The 18,844-nt window shown below is 38.7% G+C and overlaps 1 protein-coding gene across 1 annotated transcript in view; it reads left to right on the top strand.

Moving 5' to 3' along the window:
* Positions 1-18,844, top strand: part of LOC121343185 (pinopsin-like) — a 64,862-nt gene that overhangs the window by 41,950 nt on the left and 4,068 nt on the right. The window contains exon 3 of the mRNA XM_041418142.1: positions 4,221-4,454. Coding sequence (XP_041274076.1) covers positions 4,221-4,454 — 234 coding nt within the window. The remainder of the gene's footprint in view (positions 1-4,220; positions 4,455-18,844) is intronic.

The following is an 18,844-nucleotide window of genomic DNA, read 5'->3' as shown; positions in this document are numbered from 1 at the left end:
TCTTCTCTATATGAAGCTCTCTGATGACTAAAAATAATATTTAAAGCAGAAAATCCCTGCCCAGAGGCAGGTAGCTGCTGTCTTCTTTTGTCTGGGCTGGAAAGCTCCAGTGGTTGGCCTGACAAAAAGCCGTGGACTCAGCTGTGATTGCCAAATGGCTGATCCCTCCAGGAACAGGCTGACTGAACCCATTGACTTGGACAGTGACGAGGTCTGGACTCACACCCAGAATGCCTAAATTGGGTAACCAGAACCTGTTACCTTAAAATCATTTCCTATGAACTACAGTCCTATTATTATCTCCCATACCACTGTGCAACACTGTTTACGTGTTTGGAAGGATTGTTTTCTGCAAGGACAGACCCATTCTCTTTTCTCTTTGAGGAAAAGATAGACTTGTTCTCCTTAGAGGAAGTCAAGCTTCCTCTAGGTCATACTTTTTCTGTGGGTCCTTGTTGTGACAGGCCCACACATTTGCCTGCATCCAGTTTAAAGGCTTTTCTCTCTCATTGCAGAGTAACTGCCACAACAGATATTTTCAATCCTTTTCTTTAATCTCCAACCTAACAATCTCCACAGTTACAGCAAAAGCTCTTTGCATCTCTTTTTACTAACCCCTTCCGTATCCACATTGTAAGGTATCTTTGGTTTATGACCTCTCCAGACTTTCACCAGTGCTGTTGAAATTTTCTATGCTCTGCTCAGAGCTCCCCAGTTTCATCTTTTCCAAAACATGGAATAGCAATGCAGCCCATCACTTGGTGAGTAATGTATCTGCTACATCTTGTCAGCTGTGGATGTAGCTTTTGAGGTCAAGCAATGTGTCACTTGGCCTCCTCCTGAGGACACTTCTACCATGCCAGCCTCCTCACTGAATGCCACCCTGGCTTCTCCCACACTCTGTGGCCTGTCACATCTAATGTATGTTCTCAGCATGCTGCCCTAGTGATCTAAGCAGTGGTATTTTTGTGTCAGATTGACTCGAAAAAAGCGTTGGGTATATGTGAGATGCAGCAGGGCTGCAGGGCAAATCCAGACCAGAGCTAATTGTGCCACTGTTACGCTCAGTGCCTGAGATTAGACAAGCTTGCCTGTCGCTGCCTCCAGCTGAGTTCTGAAAAACCAAAACATTTCTGCTACTTCCCAGGATGAAAGTAAGGGAGAAACACAATTTCCTCATTAAAAACCCCTCAACAACCAGTCCTCCAATCTTCTTTTCTTTAAATATAGTAGTTTCCCAACCTTTATATTGCTAAATTTGGCAGGAGATGATCTTTGTTCCAGAGAAAACAGCTGAATTTATAGCAAATACTACATAAGTACAATCTGATCCCAATGGGCCAGTATTTCTTGTGCCACTTTAAAATGTGGTTTAGATTTTCTAAGTATTTTAAATTCATATTATATATACCCTGTTTGTTCACATTTAGACAGAGATTCACAAGCTCAGCTGTTCTAGAATATTATTCCAATCTGTTTTTTCTTATCACTGTCTGATGCTCTTCTACCAGCTGGATAGCCAGGGAGGAATTTCCATTTTACTACTGAAAATAAAGTGTAGCAATTGTGTTAAATTGTCCAGTATTTTAAAATAACAAATAGAATTATTTTAATGTTAAAATTTCTACTGCTATTTCACATGCAGAAGTGTAATCTTTCTGAAGGTTACATGAACCTGAGTTACATTTCGCTGAAAGGCTTCCAGTACCTATAAGCAGACAAATTTTAAAGGTAATACCTTCTAAAGGTAGGCTGCAAAACTGCAAAGACAATGAAACCAAGAGTGTGAGGACAAATATGGTACATGATTTCAGAACTTCCCTTCCTATGGAAATGACCTAAAGATGTGAAAGTGGAAGGATGAGTGCTAAAATCACATCCATAGGCACTCTACTTTTAGACATCTTTCCTTCCTTCATTTATGGTTTCTATTTTGTCTGTGCGGATGGCAAATTCTTGAAAACTCTTCAAGATACGTATCTAAACACAGAGCAAAAATATGTTGCCTGATCCTTCTGTGTTTATTGAAGGTCTTCAGCTGTGGATGCCATGGCTGACTGGGGCTTTGCATTCCTTGGTTAATATTTAATTTGTAGCGTAGCTGCAGCTCACATGGGATCCTGGATTCATCAGTCAGAGAAATTTCCCATTAGTCATGAAAAATTTAGTTCAAATAAGCAATAGAGGATTGGACCATTATCTATTATTAATCCTTTTTACAAGCTAAAGTAATTATAAAATGAACAGGTTACAGTCTTATAAAAAACATAGTCCCAAGTCTTCTCAGAAAGGATAGTTTTTATTTTGTTATTGTCTTTTTGCAGAAAATCAGTAAAAAACAGTCAGGAAAAATACTTCTTAGTTTTGGGCAGGCAAAGTTAGTGTGTTCCATTTACAGGAACATTTCCACTGAAACTCCAAATAGAACCAAGCACTTTAGAAGCCTAGAGTCACAATGAACTAAAAAGAAACTGTAACCATATTAATTTGCCTTATACTATATATGTGTTTAACTCACAATCTGATACATAAACACATACATTATGCAAAAAGACCCACCCCACAAAGAGGTAGAAAAAGCTCTATTTCCTTGGCATGCACAATGTATGTGTCAGGCAACAACAAATGACAAATGACTGGGATGGTTGGTGACTTCCACCTTTAACTGTGCTCTATTCATTCACCTGAATCAGTTTAAACCTACTGATTTAAAACTTTTTTATTATTATTAGATTAAGTAAAGTTTGGATGTGTTCCATTACACAGAGCAGCTTTTTTTGCTTATTTGTGTTTGTAGTTTTGGGAATTCCCCTGTGTGCAATTTACTCTCAAGTGCTGCATTCAAGAGGAAAAAAGACCTTAAAGTGGACATAAATTAGATTTGTCTGAGTACAAGGCTCAATCAATATAGTTTAGACATTTGAATAGTTCCTGAAGTCCTGCTGGCACATCTGGGTTTGCTAAACACATGCTGGGGTAAAGCTGAAGAATCAGCTATAACCTCAGGAGACCAGTGTGCTGACTTTCCATCTAGAGTCAGCAGAGACAGTCTCCAAAATTAGCCTCCTTGCAGAGTTTGCTTTTGATTTTTAGGGAATGAGGGCTCCTCACTGTTGCCAGCCATGCACTCAGCTGCCCAAACACTGGAAGAGAACTCTGTAGCTGTCTACAGAAAAATGTATTCACGCCAATGCTTAAAAATAAAAGTTGGCTGTTATTTTAATGTTAAAACTTTGTCTTACAGCTCTAGACTCCCAAAGGGCATGATACTTCAAGCCAGAACAGGTTAAAGGAGAATAAATTTTGAAGCACATATTACAAATACTTCCACAACAGATTTACCCACACACTGTAACTATTATCAAATTCATGGTTACAAGATAGATTCTTGTACCATCACTTTGAAACTGCTCATTTACATCTGCTTTTCCTGCTTAGCCAATTCTACTCCATTTCCCAAAAAAAACCAATGAACCACAGTGAATCAGCATTCAGCACACTTTTTTTTAAGAGCACAAAAACCTGTTTCTGATCATTATCAGGAGTGAAGCCCTTTTACCAAAATGGTTAAGTAACTGGAAGAAATAGTCTAGAAGGAATGAATCCTACCACTTAAAACTTGATCAAATGATTCAGCAAGGCTTCTCTGGTCTCCCACTCCAAGTATGACTGTGGCTAACACTATGCCAGCCCAGCTGAGGCTTTATCTAGTGTTGAAAAGATCCAAGGACAGAGATACTAAGCACAGTCCCAGTGTTGCTCTGCTATTTCCACGCCCTTAACAGAAAATACTTCTGGTGGTTCAGATGTGCTATGTAAAGCTTCTTCATCTCAAGCAAGTTCTGTGTACCAGCATAATTTGAATGAAAACATGGTACATTTACACAAAATTCCATACTTTAAAAGCAACTGCAGATGACTTCACATCTGATAAGGACTAGATGCTTTGACACCTTTCTACATTTTCTCCAACCTCCACTGGGACTCTGGTTTATGCTGGCATGCAGTGTGGTCTCTGCAAGGCTTCCCCTAGTACCTGGTGGAAATGATGAAAGTCTTTTCACTGCATTCAATCACTTTTGGGTTTGCATTTGTTTTGCTTCTGGAACTACAGTGTTGATTGTTATTGCTGATCCAAGACCAATAGTCCCAGGTTGCTCATGCAGTCAATCCAACAGCTCTGCTTGTTAAATTTTATCTCTTTTTAAACCACTCCTTAGGTTGGAAAAGTCCACAAGAATGCTGCCCGCAAAAGAGAATACCACGTCCTGTTCATGGTGATCACTACAGTTATCTGTTACCTGGTGTGCTGGATTCCATACGGGGTTATAGCATTACTTGCAACATTTGGCAAGCCGGGTGCTGTGACTCCAGTTACAAGCATCATACCTTCCATCCTAGCAAAAAGCAGCACTGTTTGCAATCCCATTATCTACATACTTATGAATAAGCAGGTAAGACATACATTATTTTAAATTGTATTTTCTTTAGGGTCCATCAGATATTCTTGACCATTGTGACTACCTGTCTTATAGATGTATCTTTAAAGACATTGAAATCTTCTTGTCCAAACAATACTACTGTTTGCAAACAACAGCATATTGCTAGAGAGGAAGAACAGAAAAATGTTAAAATGTTTGCTTACTGAAATTGCTTGTGTTCTGAGGGCACGCTGGGTATTAATTTGTATCCTTTAGAGTTAGTTGCCAAAAGTATTTATAAGAAGAATACTCAAACATTTGGTTAGGTTGAGGAGCGGGGAGGAAAAATGGACAAGGAGACAAGGGGATTTCATGACTTTGAAAACAAAATAAAAGAGACCATTTGTAAATACTATTATCATGATAGGTCCCCTTGAAACCAAATATCATTGCAGTTACTGTTTTTGTGGACATCTACATCCTTACTGTTAAATTCACAGTTCAGCTACATGCCTAAATAGATAACAAATTTTGTCTCATGAACACCGAAACATATTCTAAAATGCCTACACCCAGTTCAGGTCTCTCATTCCTGTAAATGCCATTGTCAGTACTCAAAAGTGAGCCTCCTAATGTTTCCGTGTTGGCAATTCTGACTCTAAATTTTGATAATGGCAAATCTGGAAGTTTTAAAAGTGTTTTGCAGTAGGAAATCTGAAAAAATATGCATAGTTAATGAAAATCTTTTTATTAGATTACATGTTAGAGGTTGTTCTCAGTTTTCTTTCTTCATTGTGTCCATGACATTATTACAAAACAAAGAAACACCCTTTATCTTTTCTTGCTCAGTGTATGCTGGAGCCCACCCTTAGCATTTATCAAGAGCAGCATTATATTATTATGGAGCTGAGATAATGGAAGAGTTAAAAGTAACAGCCAAGTATATTCAAGTATTGTCACAGCCTGAGATCATTCTTGGCCAGCTTCATCTAACCTAAATTTCTTAAACAACAAAGAATCTAATCTTGGAATTTGAGGGGAAATCTCAAGCAAGCTGTGAAATCTTGAAATCAGAAGGAAAAAGTTCTATTGTCTTCCCCAAGACCAGGGCTTCATTTCCAATGTCTAGATTGAGCTGGCATTGAAGCAAATAGAACATTAAATTTGAAAGTGTTAATGCTGAATGAAACCGGTAACTTTCCCCCCTTACCTTTCACGATTCTTACAAAAACTTCTCAACAGCAGCATCTGCCTTGCTTCTTTATTCTCTGAACACTTTGACTGAGGTCCTTGACTGGGAGATAATCTGATTGTGCTGTGATCACTGGAACAGGTTATATAATATTGATAGCAGATACATTTTGGCATTGTCGTTACACATGGAGATGTAATGAGCCACACTGAAGGGGAGGAGCTTGATCAGATTTGGGATAGATACTTTTTACTAATCAAACCAAAATGATAGCTAATGTGCAGCATTAACCTGCAGCTCTCCTCTGCTGTGCCACGGTGTATTAGCAGTGAAAATAATTGGTTTCACCTAACACTGAGAAATGTGCTTCACTCAAGAAGGTGAAACCCATCCCTTTGTCTGTTCCTCCTCCTTTCAGAACAGGAACAATGGTAACACCCCCATACAATGCCTCACTGTGTTCTTGGCACCTCTGCAGCTGTTCTCACACTTTCTTGTAAATTTAACACCTCAGCAAAAGAAGTTGTTCATCTTCCTGGCATTCATCTTCTCTGGTCTTCATGCTTAGCTGAGAATTGTCACAGAAGGCTGGTGCCTCCCAACACAGAAATTATCTGGTCTGCATTTTTTCACAGTTCTCTGTTTGCAGATATGAGGTACCACAGTAGGGTATTTACTCCCACCCCTTGAAAATACACAGAACATACGGCAGAATTGTTGGCTCTCTATGTATAAGTCTTTTTGCTCTGGGAAGTGCCCCAGAGACTGGAAAATGGTGTTGGTTGACTGCAGTTGTGGTGTTAGCTTCCAGTGGTCATAAATCTGTGCAGAGTATTGTGGAACCATCAGCCGCTGAGTCAGCTTTAAAACTCATCCTACAGAGCACGTCTTTAAATTAACTCTCAAGCAGTCCCTGAGTCACTTTCATGGTCCTGGAAATCTAGAGAAATAGTTTTGTCTTTGGCATTGTCTACTGCACTGACCCGAGGTAGTAAATCACTGAGGAAAATAGTGAATTTCTTTCCAGCTGCAGGAACTCCCTCAGATGGGATGGCATGAGGCATGCTTCTGTCCTTCTTCCTGTGGTGTCCTCCAGGAGGAGAGAGAAGCACTGTTTAAGCTGAATTGTTACTGGGCTCATAACATCCCAGGCAGACATCAAGATTCACTGACAAAACTAAAGCACTAAACTGCCTGAGACCAAATGAGGCTGGGGTGAAGCTGGAGGAGATAGTAGAGGAGATCCCATTTTCCCTGTTCTCTCTTTATGGAAGGCTCTTTTGGCCCTTGGCAATATGACTGTTTGTGCCTGGGGCAGCTTCCCCAAGGGTCAGGTCCCAAAAAGGCAGCACACAGCCAAGCAGCTGGGCAAAGTCAGCATGCATTTTCAGTGCATCAGTCCTTTATAATTATATAGTTAATGTAGTTGTGCAGATTTTGTTTCATCTTCTCCTCCCTCTCTCTGTGCCTTTTACTCCCATCACACATCCCTGTCAAGTTCCCATTGTTCAAACTTCCACCCATGCAGCCACCCCAAACAGATTTTTAATGACAGCTCTGACTACCTTCCTTTCACCATGATGGTGCTGACAGAGAGAGAACCCTGCTCTTTTACATGTAACATTGCAAACAAGTATTAAGCATTTACTCAGGAGATATGAAGTTTCTCTGTAGCCATGGGTTTGCTGCTGCGGAGGTGATCACTGGGAGAATCCTGCTCTTGTGTGTTCCACAGAACAGCGTGGGAACCCCAACATGGAAGTGCTTTCTGGCTGCTATAACTGTGCATGAGGACATACTGCACCAAGAAACAGGGATTATTAGATGGATAGCATAATGGTGTGGCAGCTTCAGAGGTTCATCTTCTTTTTTATGTATCAGAAATTCATTTTTTATTGATGTAGAAGTCAAGACACTAATAATGAGTGTTCAAGAAGATGTGGTCATGGATGAGATCACAGTGAGATTGAGTGAATCTCCACTCATTTCACAACATTTGAAGATGTGACTCAGAGAAAATAGAAATTTGCTGCATTTCTACTGACAGCCAAATTTAAGTCAAGTTTAAACCTGTATCACTTATAGATCTAAAGAACCAATTGTTTGAAAACTACAGATGATTTTACAAGTCATAATCTTTGCTGAAGCAAAATAACCTTGCTCCCCTGCAGCTCATGAGCTTTACACTAATTTCTTTCACATTTTTTGGTGCTCAGATAGTGCACCTAAGTCTCCCTGGACTACCGAAACTCAGGCTAGCACATCTAATACTCTGTTGCATATTACAATTGGATAAAAGTCCACTCACACCATGTGATCAGTAATGTGCTATTTCTGGTGTCAGAAAGTGCCTCTGAGCAAAATAAGGAGGGAGAGTGTGAGGAAAGGGATGTATTAAACATGAATATAAGTCCCTGATTAGTGATTTGATTTCTAGTGTCTGTCTTGTATTAAACTCATTGCACTTTCAAAAAATAGGTGATCCTCTCATTTTCCCCAAGGATCTTGAGAAGTGATGCTCAAAAGAATATACACACTTACTTGAAAGTCATTACTACTGTGATCTTTCCAAATTTATCATGTAATGGAGCATGATGGGTAAGGAAGAAATTAAGGAGAAAGAATGATAAAACTAAGACCTTTTTTTTTTTTCCCCTGAAGAGATTTGAATAATAACGATAATGATGTACTTAGGGAGTGTTCTTCAATGGGACCTGAGCCCAACATCACACACCAGACACCTCCCAGGCACCTCTGCTGTGGCTCTGACAGTTCCTAGGAAGCAATGCCACTCTCTTACCTAATGAGTGACTTGTTGCTCAGGCCAGCCTCCTCTTCCAGGGCCTTTGTGGAACTTCCCAGCTGCCAGATGAATAACAAAGAGTTTTTCTGTCCATAATAATAATTTATTTGTTCTCTGTATATGCAGTTTGCTAGCACCCCTTTTCAGTCCTTGATCGTACCTTTTGTGCTGAACAGGGAGAAATGAAGATGAATTTTGGGAAAGGGATATACACATGATCATGATAAAAAAAATAACCTTAACATTCCTCCACTGGTTGTTATAACAGCTATATTTTCAGCCATTTTTCATGGGGTATTTTGCAGTTTTCAGTATTTCCAACAAAAGTTAATGGCTAACTTTTAAAGCGGAGGAATATGTGTGTAAGTTAACAGTGTATTTTATAAGTTGCTCGTTTTCACATTTGGAAAAATAAGTTATTTTAGCTGTGTGAGAACACAGAACTACAGATCCAGAAAGACAGTATGCAATTCAGGGACAATTGTGCCAAATTTCATTTTATACATAAATTGGGACACTTCTGTTAAGTCCTGAAAAGAGTCCCTTGTTTGCTTAGTTCAAACCTTTGAGAGGTTTGTGGAGTTACCATAGAATTTATTATACTGTTATAATTTTTCATTAAAATTCACTTTGATTTCAATAGTCATGATCTGCTTTTTTTTTTTTTTTTTGTCCTCTTTCACTGGTAGCTAAGCAGTCTTTGAGTAATTAGTAGTCCAAAGAGAATGGCACACCTGAACCCTTCAGTTGAAAATAGGTCAAGTCAAAATGATCTCTTACTGCAGTATACTCTACTATAGTACAGCTCAGAAATGTTTTGACTTCATTTCTCTGCCAACATGTAGTGTTATGACTTTTTAAAGCAGAGGGGCGAAGAGAAAAATATCTCAAGGGCGCCTTTGCTGCTGTAATAAGGTGTAATTGCATTTCACACAGTAAGTTTTAAATTACTTTATGAATTTCTCTTGTAGCTCATGACAAAAAGATCAGTTCAGGTGAACAACTTGGGCATTTAACTAGGGCTCCAAGCAACCCCAGCCAGACTTCATGCTGCCCTAGGCTATTTCCTTTGATACACCTTGTCTGTGTTGACATGCTGTGCCTGTCCTGGACTGGCTTCAATATCACAGAAGGGTTTAGAACTTTCTTCTTTTAAACCCAGAGCAAAACTAGGGAGCAGAAAGCCACACTGAATGGATGTCACAGGATCATCTGTTGCAGTGGTCTGAACTGCAATGGCCGGTCAGGGATCAGAATCAATTTTAGCCCACACCTTGGTGTGATTAAGGTCAAGCATTTATTTGGCCTCAGAGTTCCCCATTTCAATTCTAATATTCCTGCTTTCTATAATATGTCCAAGTTTTATAAGCAGGACTTCAGTTAAGCATTTGGTTCTACTTACCACTTCAAAGCTGAATACAAGCACAGGTCAGGTGAAGAAAACAGAATGCAGCATTCTGTAATTCAGTGCAATACAGCATATTAGATAAACAAATAATTTAGTTGCTTTATGAGGACAATCAAATTCAACAGATGAAGAAGTATTGAAAAAGTAAGTGCAACCCTGACAGTGACAGAGCCTCTAATTTTCCCCTCCTGTTCAATAACTGAATAATTTTTGTCATATGGTAGTGGCATAATACTAAAATTTTGTTCAAAGCAGCACATTTTTTCTACATATTGTGTCAGTTGAGATTACTTCTCAGAGTTTTACTGTGTGTACCTTTGCAGTGATGTATCTTACTACAATTGAAGCAACAATTGTTTCGGATTAGATCGATGGAGAAAAAAACAAAATGGGTTTTCCTAGGCAGAGAATATTTTTCAGCATTTATGTAACCTCCACTAAATAAATATTTTTAGTTGAGTTAATCCTTGGTATCCTTGTGAAGCATATGATTATCATCATCCTAATCTTACAGCAGGAGAAATTTGAGGATTAAACATCAGATCTGTGCTCAGACCCTCAAGAAATTTCTTGACAATTCTAATTCAAATCTGTAAAACTTGATTTTATTATTTTATGCTGATGACCTTCTTCCTGCAGGGCAAAAAATCTTCTGTACTCAAAGAAATAATCATTGCCACAGTATGGAAAATACAATACAAAACTGTACTGGGCCTGTAATTCATTAGAATAGACCCCTTTTCATTATAAACTGCATCATTTAATGCAATTCAGAAATCTCACTGTGTTCAAATGAAAATAAATTTGAGGATCGTTGTCTTTTGAAGTAGAAGCTATTACAGAGCTTTGTTCCCCTGATGTTTAGTATAATAGCTGCTCTCAAACTAAATGTATTTGTATCTAGTTTATAAACCTTTATTCCTCAAAAAGCCCTTCTTTGGTAGTTGTCTTTTCCTCATACTGGGATACCATAAACAGACCACTACCCCCACACTGCTAGTGTGAACTAGTTTAGTTCTTTTAATAATTTCATATTCAAAACAAATATTTAAATTATAATTTTGGTGCTCATGCTTGGAACCAAGTTTTTAATTTGGGAAACTTTTTAGGCACTCAATGGATGTTAGTAGAGAATGAACACCTCAATGTAGTAGGAGTTATTTCTTGTTTCTGTCTTGTTTGCAGTGTCTAACTCTCCTGATTATTGTTATCTTCAGAATCTGAACTGAAAACAAGAGCATCAGCTCTACACTGGCCTCTTAAATCCCTTTATCTAAATTAGAATCAGATTTTCAGAAATGGGTGTACAGAAATATACACAAGAGGTGTGCTACATAAGGAAAAACTATTGCATGCTGAGTACTTTATGGATGACCTTGCTTCAGAAGTAATGTTCAAACCCTTCAGGGAAAACACTTACTCAAGACCTTACAACACACCCAAGGCTTTACAGGGCTTCTGTGTTTGCTGGCTTTAGGCCAATAGAAATTCACTACAAGTAGGATTCAAAGGTCAACCAAAAACTTATATCACTTGTCTTCCTTTTCACCTTCACCACTCTTCACTTCTCTCACAGCAAGCACCAGCTTCAAAATGAAGGAATTTCTAAGTGAGTTAGAAAACAAAAACCAGGCAGGTTTGCCACTTGTTAGTCAATGTCCTAGTAAAGCATTTTCTCAGCATGACATATGGCTTCTTCAATATTAGAGAAGCTGTTAATTTTGCCAATTTTATTTTCAGTGGGGAAAAAAAAGGACATTTCAGCCCAGATCTCCATGCTTAAGCTTCTACACCTTGGTTCTTGTCAAAAGTACTTTCAATGAAGAACACTGTCCTTCACCCTGCAGACCAAGCTGTTTTACCAGACTACATCCTCACGTGGCTTAGCAGTGGCTCAGTGAGGGGGAGGAAATGCAATGAAATGTAGCCCAGCCCAGTGATCTAATTTATAGGGGAACAGTCAGAATGAAGTTGAACTATAGATCCATAAAAACATCTACATGTAACTGGATATTTTGACAGTCTGTGGTTTTGTCTGGAATTTTTTGATAATTTGTTTTGTTTTTCTTAAATATGAGAAAAAAATTATAGAAGAATTAAAAATTCTGTCAGAAGAGAAATTCTGATTTCCCAGCCCAATGGGTTCTGTTATTGCATTACTCACACACAAAACCAAATGACTGCTACAAAAATACAGTCACAAATCAACCCCCTCTTAGTAATTTGTAATTCTGCCTTGGGTAAAATCAATACCTAATTGTCTGCAAACCAAGATAAAAGTAAAACCCAGGGAAGACTTAATCCTCACCCTTTATACCCACCACTTACTGTACTGCAGCTCTCATTTCTTGGTAAAATATTAAGTGCCCTCATCCAGCAGTAGGATGCTTATCTGGCAATTAAAAGGTTCTTCCAGCATTCCCATATTAGAGAACTTCCTGTATCTCATTCATAGCAATTGATGGAAATATAATTTTGGGCAACAGAAGCAACAGGGCAGGTAGTCAGGAAATCTGGGGGAGGAGGCTTGTAAGAACCTATGTTTTAGCCAGAGCTAGAATTAATTAGTGCCAAGGAAGAAGAATCAGTAGTTGAAATGTCCAAGAGCTGCTGAAGTTTCTTTGTGTGTGTGACTCAGAATGCAAGAGTGACCAGCCCTCAAGCAAAAAGACCCTGAGAAGTTCACAATGGAAAATATTGGTATTTTACTACAAAAATTGGGTAACCTCATGGAAAGAACACTTTGGACTTCCTTGCGCAGTGTTCTGGGTCTCAGCCTTAATGAAACCCTGTAAGGAGCATCTGGAAGATCTGCTTTCCCTAAATGTGTTACATAGCCAAAGACAGGCCATTCATAACCTACTCCCCCAAAAAGAAAACCACCCAATCACAAACAACCCCCCCCAACACAATAACATCACATTTCTACAAATATTTAATAATGTACTATATTCATAGCAAGATTGGGGCAGGAATATACCAGCATAAACCCATCACAGTCAGCTGCAGTCTTCATTTTAATTCATTTGGGCTGATCTAGAGTCCGTGGCTGAAGAATTGAAAATTCAAGAAAAAACTGGGTCAGCAGAACAGCATATTGACTGTAACTAAACACACACATAGATTTTTCAAGTGTAAAAATACTTGTCATTGTTATGCTGTGAACTTTTAGCAAAATGAGAGTTATTTTAAAATGCTCTGGGAATCACTCATCCTATAATATGGTGGTAATAGACCCTTCATTTCTCCTTACAAAGTAGGATGTTACTGTAGGGACTGGTAAATTTGCTGCTCCCTCTGTTAGTCAGGATCCATCAATCACACTACAAACCCCCAAACAATTTTAACTTATGAAATGGAAATAGGAAACAGAGGGAGGTTCCTTTTTTTTTGTTTGTTTGTTTGTTTGTTTGTTTGTTTTTTTGCTATTCACTGAAGTTCCTCATCTTGATTTAGGAAACTCTTAAGTTTCTTTTAGGTAGAAGGAATTAACTTCACATGCTACTTGTATTGTATACTGTATGGGGTTTAGTAACTCTGTTTAAGGCCAGGGAAGAGCATTTATGAGATAAATATGACAACTGGTCTGTATTTCCTGCAGTGATAAACCCATTGAAAGCAACCATGTGCTGTCTTAAAGCAGTGTGCATTGAAGACACAGTGGTATTGTTAATATTTGCTTTCATGTACATAATCAATCCCTTTGAAGTTCAGCAGCCACGCTGATTACACTTAAGTATGGGCAAAGAAAAGTTTCTCCCTGTTTCCTCTGACAAAATAACTATCCCCACTTTATGACCCCTTCAGCTTTGATCTCTCACTTTGTTAACTTTATATGAGAGCACATGTGTCATGGGCACTTATCTAAAAGGAGTATTTTAAAATAATTATCTGAACAGCATGTTATAACCATGAAAATAAGGCAGTATTTCTCAGACATGCTACATGCTCTGTTGTTTCTGCCTTCCTTGCTCTTCTACTATGGAACATCTTTGTTAATATTATTTTGGTAACAGCTTACACATTTGCTTCTTATCTCTACTTCTTGGGATGCTACAACTGCTCATTAAAATGCCTAATGTCCTGACAGCTACATTCAGCCCCAAGCATTTGTAAAGTCTAAATTAGGCCCACCAGATAGCTTATAATTTCATTTGTATAGACCAAACCAAGCACTGGAAATAACTGAAAAACAACCCTACATTTCCAAAGAGGAATATTGCTAGGGGAGAAAATTAATGGTGCTTAATCCAGTTGGAAGCGTCAGCTAAGACTCCTGTCCCTTTTACTGAAAAAGCAGGCTCAGACACAGGTCCAGAACCAAACCTTCCCCACTTTTCCTTTCTGGTCAAAATCTACACTATTTTAGATTAAAACCATTACTCCTTATCCTATTGCTACAGGCCCTACTAAAAAGCCTGTCCCATTTCTCTTTTAAGTCCACTTTAAATACTGAAAGGCCACAATAAGGTCTCCCCAGAGTCTTCTCCAGGCTGAACAACCCTAACTATCTCAGCCTTTCCTCATAAGAGAGGTGCTCAAGCCCTCTGACCTTCTTGTGGACCTCCTCTGGATTTGCTCCAACAAGTCCATGTCCTTCTTATGCTGGAGGTCCCAGGTCTAGATGCAGTACTCTAGCTGGGATCTCACCAGAGCAGAGGAGAGGGGGAGAATCACTTCAACAAGTTCATGCTGCAGTCAAGACAGCAAGCTGAATTAGAAACCCTGAGATATGTCTTTCAGCCAGATCACAACAGGCAAGCTAATAATGCAGATAAACAGACCAAAATGCCTGCATGAAGTTTCACCTGTCCATAGAACTATGCCCCTAAGAACTACTCAAGTGGAATACAGCTGGCTTCTATGAATAAAACAATAAAAGGTACCTCCAACAAAGGCATGCTGTTCAAAAAAGGGCAGTGCAATTTTGGGAATAAACCTGAAAATGAGTTGCCTCCAAGGCTCCCTATACTATCAGAAAGGCAATGTCACACCTCCTCTAGCTGTCCCTGCTGAAGAATAGTGTGTAAGCAAGATGTCCTCTGTACCCCACACAATGTAGTTAATGGATTTACACATCCTACCGAGGCACAGTTTGAATGCAGTGAGATAAGAATGTTCTCTCTGACGTCACAGACAGTGAAGGTGACTGAGCATTTAATATACAGGAACACAGTGATCATATTTTCTTTCTGTTTTTTTTAAATAGAAAAAGCAAAGTTGCTGGATTTAAAAGGTATCAGTTAGTTGCTTCATGCATTGGTCCCAGCATTCAGTTTATCCTCTAGAGTACCTCACTGGTGTGAGTTTTCTGAGAGGTGTTACTTGCACATCATGGCAGTAGCTAGCCCCTCAAAACTGCCTGTCAGGAGCTGGTGTAATACACAGGATGAGCTGCGTGATTACTGTCTGCCAGGAGTGCACATGACGGAATCCAACTGCTGTCATTCCACTAATGTGAAACCAACTGTCTTGTTGGCATGGACTCAAGATGAGTCCCTGGGATGAAAACACTGATTAGCACCTCCACTGGCCCAACTCAGGTCCCTGTGTAGCTCAAGAACTACAAAAAAGCAGCACTATGTCTCACATTTAATGGATGTAAGCAGGCTTGTTGTGGTGAATTATACAGTACTTATCACAGACTGAAGGGCAAGCTACATTATCCCTTTGGTAAGTTGTTTTTCATTTTAATTAATAATTTATTAAAAAGCTTCTCCCTTAAACATAACAGTGTTCTTCTCCCTTAAATACAACACTGGATTCCTTGAATGGGTAGCACAGCCATTAAGCTGAAGTCTATCAGCGTTTCAAGTACACCACCAAGTCATCAGAGCACGACCTCCACACCTGACAATCCACTACCTCCTTGCTTGACAGTCACCAGAAACTGACTGCTCAGAAATTGACTGAGCAGTATGGTGAACATATTCTCCCAGGGAATCCTAGCATATCTGCTCAGGTACACATGCTCACTTTAGAATAAAACTGGCTTTACAATATTTGCCTCTTTTCTGTAGTTTACTGTGATACCTCCTTGTCAGATTAGCTATTTCCATATAAGATTTCGTTGAAATTGTGGGCAGAACTGACAGGAACCACCACCACCTCTTTTGTTTCACCTGTATTTCAGTGTCATTTATTTAAGGCAATATGAAAAGACCAGCACTCCTAAACAAATGAAAACAAATGTTTTATTTACAGGAAAAAATCTGTACACTGTGTATACATAAAAATATACAAAATCATAATAGAAAATATAAAAAGTGTTAAAATGTATACAAACACTGCTTAAAAATGTGACTCCTGTAAAATCTTAAGGTTTGTTATTAGAGTACACATTGATTTAAAAAAATCATCATACAAAATAATTCTCAAAGCTATTAAAAAAGTACACAGTCTATATTTGAATAGTTCAATGACTACATATTTTAGGAGTGATGAGATGACATGAAAAAAAGTAAGGCTTTTACACACAACTCTTATTTCACAAACAAAATTCTGAATCTGATTGCTAAGCCAGAGAGAAGACATCTGCACTGTCAAAATTCATTGAGTGATTCACATACCCCTGACATGGGCTACTTTAATTTCAAACAGTTAAATCAGGTATCCTCCTCGTGTGCAAGAGGATAGATGCTGGGAAAGATTCAAATCATTTTAACAGCAGGCTTCTGAATTACCTACTTCAAAGCAGGATTTCATTTAAATATGCATCAGCTTTAGAAAGCATGAAGGGAAAAATAGTAACCATTTATTGTTGCAGTCAATACATTTAATACTCCTTTCATAGTACATCTGTGTCACTGTCCAAATGGAGTTTTCCATCCTTAAAAAGTTCTGAAGAAAAAAAGAAATAAAAAACCCCACTAGGGATTGCCCCACATGTGTTTTGAACTGCTGTTTAATTCAATCAGTCTCTAAAATGACTGTGTTCAGTCTATGCAACCATTGAGTGTAGACACTTGTCTTCATTAAAAAAAAAAACAAACCAAAACAACCTCTTTTGGTTTTTCTGACTTTGGCAAGAGATCTACAGCAACAAGCTCAGAATTCAGATGTCTTCACCAAAGAAAATGTCTTTACCAAAGAAAAGAAATGTTTAAATTAAATTTGTACAGAGTATATTAGATGTTTATATCGCCCCTCTCTCTCCCCAAAGGTACATCATGGTAATTTCACTGAATTTACCAGAGTTTCTACAGCATAAAATTGCACAACAAGGTAAAAAAAGATGTAGTAGTTTAATCCAAGGACGGACTGAGCTATGAGTTTATGCTGAGGTCATCTTTAGAACTGTAAAGAAATGGAACAAAATAATGATTTTTTTTCTAGTAAAAATATTTTGGCTCAAAATGAGGCAAAATATTTCATAATTTTTTTCTTGATTAAACAAAAGAATACCTTGAGTTAACCATCCAAAACTGAATGCATAAAATAATAGAGCACCGCAAGTCAGACAGAATTCACAGTGGGGAAAGAAGAGCATAATTAAATTCAGCATAAACTCAGTGCATTTCCTTAAACTGCTGCTGTGTTTCTGGTTTGTTCCAGTTAACTTTAACTGTTGTCCACAGCACCAGGGCACAGAAATGAGGCTTGATAGTGTTTGAAGGCAACTTGTTCCAACTTGTCAGTAAAATTCCATAAATTTAAAGCCTACAAGTGCAAAGGGAGCTCAGGGGCCCAATAGCAGGGGCAATTGCTTGGCTGATGATGCACCTTGAGATGCACCAGGTTTGTGCAAATCTCTCTTGTCTAGGTGTTGTCCCACTCTGTTAGTGTGGGACAACCACATGGGAGAGCTATGAAGCCATGCCTGTATCTTTTCCCCAAAAAGTGCCATGATCTTGGTGAAAAAATACACTTCCTTATCACTTTGCAGCATTTAACATGCATCTAAACTCAGCACTCTCACCCATTATTTTTAGAAGAGCTGTGGTTCAGTGTTGTTACATGTTGACTGTTTTAAATTTACTGAATGTGGCTCTTTGCAAACATTTCTCTGCCCTCACAAGGGATGGGGAAATGCCCATGAATTCAAAAACACTCAGAGGGCTCTTACAAAAGCCGGGATGCCAATGCCACAGAGAGTAAGAAGTGTTGAGAGGAGCACCTCTGTAGGTCCTCTATGTTTCCCCTTTATTTCTGCCCCTTCCCCGCTTGCAGCAAGTGGAGGGGAGCCCTCAATCAGCAGATCAAACACACTTGCACTTGTGCCAGACACTGAAGGAGGACAAGACAAAGTAGGAGAGAAAAAGCTCTTTAAACAACCACAATGTACTTGAGCAGGCAGACCAGTAAAACATCACAGTGGATACCAGTGTTAGAAAGCCATTCCAGGCTCATTTTTAAAGGTGGCATCACAGTTTGGTCTTCCTCCTTTGTGAGCAAATGTTTGCAGCACAGCTCTGCAGCATCTTCTGAGGTGTTGGTGCTACAACAGCCACATTTGTACTTGTGGAAGGAGGACTGACTGCCATACAAAGAAGGATATGGAAAAGAAAAAATTTTGGCTGCAATGCTTGAGTGTGCAGCCCAGTAAATTAAAAATATACAGCTTTTTTTTTCTGTAACTATTTGTAAAGCAGTAATAAATATTCAGACCTGGTTCTGCATTGGTATATAAATGATGTACTAAGTAGGTATGCCTAGCACTTGTTACATGAAACATTGTAATTTGCCTTGTTCCGTATAAGCAACAGCTATGTTGATTATTCTGAAAAATTATTGAGAGAATAAATAATACTACATAATCCTGCTGTGGGTGGTTGAGCAATGCAGTTTGTATTTTTCTTCTTTGTGAAAATCGAAATTAAAAGTTAGCGGTTGCAGGCCAGTCAAAGTGATTTTTTTTTTTTTTGGAACTCTAGAAGTTCTTCCTGCTTATAGAAAAGTAGCGTATTCACTAGTCTTAGAAAGCTAAACTCTCTTCCTTCGTATTTATGTCATAGCTAACCCAGGGTACAGCAGAGAGAGACATATTTGATTGCACTGTTCAGACTGCTTATGTTTTGCAA

The sequence above is a fragment of the Onychostruthus taczanowskii genome, unplaced genomic scaffold (assembly GCF_017590055.1).
Source record: "Onychostruthus taczanowskii isolate IOZ18803 unplaced genomic scaffold, ASM1759005v1 scaffold58, whole genome shotgun sequence".
Lineage (NCBI taxonomy): Eukaryota > Metazoa > Chordata > Aves > Passeriformes > Passeridae > Onychostruthus > Onychostruthus taczanowskii.
Note: the sequence above shows the minus strand (reverse complement) of the source record. Positions and strands in the feature narration are given on the sequence as shown.